The sequence below is a fragment of the Electrophorus electricus genome, chromosome 3 (assembly GCF_013358815.1).
Source record: "Electrophorus electricus isolate fEleEle1 chromosome 3, fEleEle1.pri, whole genome shotgun sequence".
NCBI classification, from domain to species: domain Eukaryota; kingdom Metazoa; phylum Chordata; class Actinopteri; order Gymnotiformes; family Gymnotidae; genus Electrophorus; species Electrophorus electricus.
This window is the reverse complement of record NC_049537.1, coordinates 14,539,575-14,546,160: the sequence shown is the minus strand read 5'-3', so window position 1 is coordinate 14,546,160 and position 6,586 is coordinate 14,539,575. Positions and strand designations below refer to the sequence as shown.

Genomic DNA, 6,586 nt, shown 5'->3' with positions numbered 1-6,586 from the left:
CTTCTTTGACCTAGCTGGTTTTTATTAAAGGATACAGTCATTCATATATGCAGTATGTAATGCTATCTGACTACCACATTAACAATGAGAATTCAAAACAAGAATTTCACACTGGCTTGGACATTGCCCAGGTCAACAAGGTCTCTGTCAGATGCTGGGGGACCAGGGCAATCTGATGAAAAGTGGACTACTGGAACAAATACAAGACACTCATGGACAAGAGTGGAGACTAGAATACTGTTACTACTATGCTACTACACAGGCAACCCCAGTGTGAGGGGGTATATGCGGAGGATGTGGAAACTCCTCTGCATATGCATATGTGGGAAGGATGGAAATGTGGAAGAATAATGACCATCATGGGAGGATAAACCCCTGTATGGTATGTACCACCAGAAAATAGTAGAAGTGGGTGATATGGAGAAATTCTACCAATGGTTAGAAAAGGCTGGGTTGAAAGATAGCACAGAAGCACTAATCATGGCAGAACAGGAACAAGTTCTAAATACCCAAGCATGCATATATATATATGTGTGTGTGTGTGTGTGTGTGTGTGTGTGTGTGTGTGTGTGTGTGTGTGTAATAGGTTTCTGTTCTGATCGACTGGAACATGCATAAAATTTAAAAAAATGCAAGTGTTGCTAGTGTCTATAGAAGCTTTATTAGTATATTTACAAGGCAAAATAATTGTTTTATGAAATGAATATTTTTATTGTTACAAATTCAGCCTCTTTAGTTTAAATTGTGATAGTTCTGTAAGCGAAACAATTTCATCAAATATAATTTTGTAACTTTTATTAAAACAGTGAATCTTTTTGTGACAGTCTGGTTCATGGACCTCACACTGAACACTTATTGAAAAAGGATCATGCATTTAAGTATGAACACAAATCGTAACAGCTATGATATATGACCTGATATGTAGCTGTCATTTTTAACGCTTGCTTTTTTGTTGAAGAGCACATACAGGGGGTTTACAATGTCAATTTTATTTTAATGAGCAGCTATGGCAGTCCACTGCCAGAAACTACAATAGCCAAATGCCTAACCACATAGTCTAAGCCCTTGATAGCTGAAAGAAACTGTTCAAAAGCTGCTGTCTCAGTGAGCAGCTGGCAAAATGCTGATACATCTATATTCCACCACAATCATACACTAAAGGACACCTTTTACTGTGCAGCATCTCGAAGGTGGCATAGGAAATGAAATTACCAAAAGCATTTAGCTCTATTCCACTTTCAGGGATCCTTCTCTCTTACATCTGGGCAGCAGTATGATCTCAGTGACCTTGTGATTTTAGAATTCCGACTGTGTGTGTGTGTGTGTGCGTGTGTGCATGCGTGTGTCATGGACAATATTTTATTTGCGTTGGAGAAAGAATGTAGAAAAGGGGTAAGAATCTGGGGTAATGTTGATTGACTTGTTGCTCCAAGCCTACCAAAAAAGGATTTTGATGACATTATTCCTATATTTACCTGACACTTTTATCCAAAGCAACTTACAATTATGACTGAGTATCACTTGAGCAATTGAGGATTAAGGGCTTTGCTCAGGTTTGGCAGTTAGGGGGCTTGAAACTGCAACCTTCTGATTACAAGTCAAGCACCTTAACCACTGACCTACCACTGTTCCCCTATCATGCTATTTTACCTTTCCAGGACATGTGTTATCTAGGTTGCAATTCAATGCATAGATAATTTAGTTTGTTTAATTTGTTTTAAAGGCATGACATTTTTAAAATGAGGTATACATACTGAATACTATAAGTAGAGAATATTTACCATTACTTAAAAGCACATACATTTTTACCGCTTCTGACAAGTGTATATGTTTAGAAGAGACCGCAGTCCTTGAGGTTTTCCTTGATGATGATGTCTGTCACAGCATCGAACACAAATTTGACATTCTCTGTGTCCGTAGCACAGGTCATGTGCGAGTAGATTTCCTTGATATCTCGTCGCATGTTCAGATCCAGGAACTGCACCTTGATGTAATTACCAGCATCCTCATAGGTGTTTGGACCTTGGAGGTAATTGCATTGCAATTTTAGAACATGCTTACATTTTATTAATCAATTTCACCTTTTCTTGCATGACACAAAAGATGTAGGATGGCTGCAAACATAGATCAACATCAAGCTTACCATAAATTCAGTGCCAATTGAAAACATGTTAAATCATTTAAGAAGTTCTGATAATTTTGTTTTGTTTTCAGATAGGTCTTACTCATCACTTAGGATACATGGAGGAGGTTATTTCTTTTCTTGTCTTTTCTGTTGGTGAGATGTAGATTTATGATATACTGTATTTGTTGGTAGTTTTCCAGCCTTACCGTCATATTCAGGGAAGCACATGCTCAAATGGGCCTTCTTGATCTTCTCGAGGAACACATCTTTCTTGTTGAGGAAGAGTACAATGGAGGTGGTGGCAAAGTAGCGGTGGTTGCAGATACTGTTGAACAGGTGTAGACTCTCATGCATTCGGTTCTTGAAGAGACAAATGAAGAGAATGGCTGACCAGAGTTGTGGTTTGGAGTGCTACATGAAGCTATGAGTAACTGTGCTGCAACTAAAGAGAACAAATCTGATGGTGGCCTCGTGAAGCTTAGGATAGTGTGTTGAACATCAGGTAAGTTTTTGCTAATGATTATGCAGTCTCACCACTTCATCATCCTCTACCAGCACCATGTCATATGCACTGAGGGCTGCAATGAAGATGATGCAGGTGACACCTTCAAAACAATGGATCCACTTCTTCCTCTCTGAGCGCTGACCTCCCACATCAAACATCCTACACAAGAGAACTGAATATGCTTGTTTTGGACATGCTCTGTGGACAGTGCTGTTTTCTGTGTATTGGCTAATCCAGCTTTATAGCTAATTTAATGTGGCTATTCAGTCCAGGAGTAAAGCTAATATTGCAAATAATAAATAAGAGCTAGAGGAAGTTGGTCAGGTTTTGGCAAAGGAAGTCAACTGGATTCCACCATCTATTAACAGTGTTAGACACATGGAATGCTGCTTTAAAATGTTATATATGCTAATCTTCTAAAGTATTTTGAAGTATTTTTAATGATTAATAGCAAATATAATAAATAATGTGGAACTGCAATTCTTGTTGATGAATCAGATCCATATATGACTGTTTTAAGGTTGTGCATCTATGTTTTTTTGTTGGATGACCTGAAGTTGAGGTCCTTGAAGGAGAATTGCGTCTCAATGATACCAGTCGTCTTCACTCGTGATCGTAGCACATCTTGCTCAGTGGGGACATAACCAGGCTGGATCAGCCTCTCTAGGTCATTCAGATAGCTAAAGGAAAAGGCCATCAATCTGAGTGTTGATCAGCTGTGCCTTCATGCTCAAAGACTATTTAAGATTTAATTGGTCAAGTTTTGTCACTGTTACTAGAACATACTATCCAGCAGAGTCGTTCAGCTGGTATTCTGAAGCTCTTTCGAAGCATGCCTGAATGCCAGTGTCTTTCCACAGCTGAAGAATGATGTCAGACAACTCCTTTGGCATGGTGCCCTCTTCGATGGTGTCAGCCAAGTGCATCAGCTTCCTGGCATTGTCCTACAAAAAGCAAACCATACACTACAATGATTTTAGTGGTGGCTTTTGTGATCCATGTTAAAGTGACTAACTGTGCATTATCTTAATGAAGAAATGTTAAACAGACCATTCTAAGAACTCTTTGAAACCATGTCAGTGTCGGTACCTGTTGGGCTGCTTCTCCATAGGTAATGTTCAGAGTGTTCATAGCCTTCACAATAGCCATAATTGACTGCAAAGTATTGCTGTAGATGATGGCAATAAACTCCAAGCACTCTTCTAGGGAGTAACCATCTTTGTGGATAATTCTTTAGTAGGAAACAATTAACTTAGATTAGCTATGAAGATTTGAAATAAGTTTACCATTATTATGAAACAATTCCATGGTAAAATGGCACCTTGATAAATGTTACTAGTGGCAGTATTTTATTAGTACTAACCAAATGCACACAACTTTTTTTTTTCACATTTCCTGAACACTTACTTCATTTGTTTGACAATAGTGCTTTTTCCTGATTCACCAGCACCTAAAATATATAATACAAAGGAATTAAGCAACTAGGATTTATTAAACTTAATAAACAATGTAATTGAATCTATCCATTGTTTTGATATATTTTGATTTATACAGACATGTTAAATGTTTTTAGCAGATAACACAAATTATTACCACTAGGTGACATCATTGGATCAAATAAATTATAAGTTTACAACCCACTTCATTGATCTGATGAAGGATTTTTGTAGAGATCTGTATTATGGAATACATTCAATCAGTAATTGTTAAAAGTTCAAGACCAGCAAATTTGATATCATTTTAATGGTGAAATCACCACTGTAAAATGACTACCAAGTTACTACCAAGAGTCTGACTCAGTTCACTTAAATGTGATTAAATTAGTCAAAGTTAACATTGTTAATTTTAGGCTATTGAATGTTTGAACTATGTAAACTGAAGTGTGGAATATTTCAATACACAACAGCAAGACTAACTGACCTTTTATGAAGCAAAACAAAACTTGCATTACACATCTATGCTGCTCAAGTTTCAAGTTCTAACAAGACTTGTCTGAATGAGTTATACATTGCTTTAGGTCTCAGAGATCTGGTAAAGAACAAAAGATTCATCCAAATGTAAAATGGGGCTGCTGGTGTGGAGATCATTTTAATGGACCTCAGATACACCAGAATGCAATCAATAAACAACGAGCAGCAAAATCTACACTAAAAAAATGGTATCGTTCCACCTCCAAGAATTTAATTCCCTATCCTCATCAGTCTCCTCCTGTCTCATTTCTTCTCTTTTCCTCTCCTTGCAGAATATGTTTGGAATGTTCTTTTGAAACTGTTCTCCTATCTTGTATGAATATCTAGGAGGATCACAATAAGAGGCTTCGAGGATCATTATTTCAGTCGTAAGCCTCACAAAGATGATGTGTGTGAAGACTGTGTTCTGTCAAGTTCCTTATCCCTGACCTAGATCTAAGACAACAAAGTCCAACTCAGTATAGTTATTAAAATATGTCAAATACAAATATGTATGTCTTAATTTGAATGCCTAGAGTATTTAATGTGATTTATTTGTGCTAAATGTGTTTATGTATTGAGCAGCTTAAATCTTCACTGTATTAACTTTGAATATCAAGAAATAATTGTGTTTGTTTTCAAAAGTCTTCTACATCTTTCTTGAAGCACTATTGTATGAGGAATTTGAATATATGATTATTTTTCTTTTGTGCCATTTGAGATATATCCTACATTTAAGTTAATATTTAGAATACATAAATTGCATGTTATTTCTATAAATGGCACACTATGAAGGAATGTTTTCAGTTACCCCATCATTCAGTAGGTCTGTAACATAACCAGGTTATTTGCAATCGAGTTTATCTCTAACCATGAACTTAGCCTTTTACTGTTTAAAGCTATGGATGTAATCAAGGCACACTCATGGGCTCTATGATCTTTACCCAGTAGCAGCAGTTTGACGGTCCTGGCATCCTTATCTGCATCTTCCTTCAGTTTCTTCTCCAGCTCTCTGGAGTGTTTCTCTTCAGCACTCGCCCCAGCCCCCATATCAACTCTAGATCAGGGGTCACTCAATAGTACTATGACCACTCGCTTGCCTCAAGGCCCACCAGGTGTTACCAACTATGCAGTTCTTGCTCCAACTGCTTTCCATACAGCTAAGGTGGGTTGGTCAGTTTTTTCGAGTCTTAGGGGATTTTGGATTTTGGAGATGTGACCAACCTCCTGGGAGATGATGGCCAATTAGAAACAAGGACAGAGGATGAGGGGATGGAGGGGATTTGGCAGGTCACCTGAGATTTAGGTAGAATATGCTGTGGTCAGCAGAAAATGCTAATCTGGCCTCTGTATTCTCAGACACATTAAAAGGACAAGCCTTAGATATATGGGGAGGTTTACTGATGATAGGCTGGTGATGAGATCTGATGTTACATATACATTACATACTTTATGTATGTAACTTTTATCAATACCATCAGTGGAATTATTGATGTAATAGGCCATGTTATTTGATAAGATATACAACCCAAGATACTTTTATTGAATCGGAAATTGTATGTCCTAATAATCTATCATTTTTCTACCAAAGGTTAAAGGTTTTTTTTTCTCCCACTATTCTGACTTTTGTTCTGTGAACTTCAAACTACATTATCCTAATTTATTTTGCCTTCAGCTTTCTTTGAGACTATCAGTACTGTCCAAGATACTGATAAGTCAAGTTAGCATTTTTAAAACTGAATGACCTTTAACAATTCTATAACCACTTCATTTTTAATATTTTTTTCATCATTATTTTTCATTATAATTTTTATATTATGCTAAAATGACCAGTAACAATGATGCATTGAACCACATAAAATACTGCTTCACAAGAGCAGTCACTATTGTTATTGCATTCTATACACACTCTGTGATATGATGCATTTAAAAGTTTCACCTGAGAGAGCTCACTGACCTCAATTTACAGACTGATAGATACAATATATTGTATGTTTATGAGGAGGA

General features: G+C 36.9%; 1 protein-coding gene across 1 annotated transcript; it reads right to left on the bottom strand.

Annotated features, from left to right (window-relative positions):
- Window positions 1–1,831: 1,831 nt before the first annotated feature.
- gnat1 (guanine nucleotide binding protein (G protein), alpha transducing activity polypeptide 1) lies at window positions 1,832–5,629 on the bottom strand. The gene is made up of 8 exons (XM_027000654.2): window positions 5,524–5,629; window positions 4,038–4,080; window positions 3,720–3,861; window positions 3,417–3,574; window positions 3,182–3,310; window positions 2,660–2,789; window positions 2,332–2,485; window positions 1,832–2,022 (listed from the first exon to the last, which is right to left on the bottom strand). The coding sequence occupies exons 1-8, from the start codon at window positions 5,627–5,629 to the stop codon at window positions 1,832–1,834; spliced, it is 1,053 nt and encodes a 350-aa protein (XP_026856455.1).
- Window positions 5,630–6,586: the final 957 nt, after the last annotated feature.

Excerpts from the sequence above, each read along its gene's own strand:
- gnat1 (XM_027000654.2), bottom strand. The coding sequence starts at position 5,629 with ATGGGGGCTGGGGCGAGTGCTGAAGAGAAACACTCCAGAGAGCTGGAG. Across the intron at positions 4,081-5,523 it reads CGTCAAACTGCTGCTACTGG|GTGCTGGTGAATCAGGAAAA; the intron begins GTAAAGATCATA and ends TATATATTTTAG. Across the intron at positions 2,790-3,181 it reads TTCAAGGACCTCAACTTCAG|GATGTTTGATGTGGGAGGTC; the intron begins GTCATCCAACAA and ends TCTCTTGTGTAG.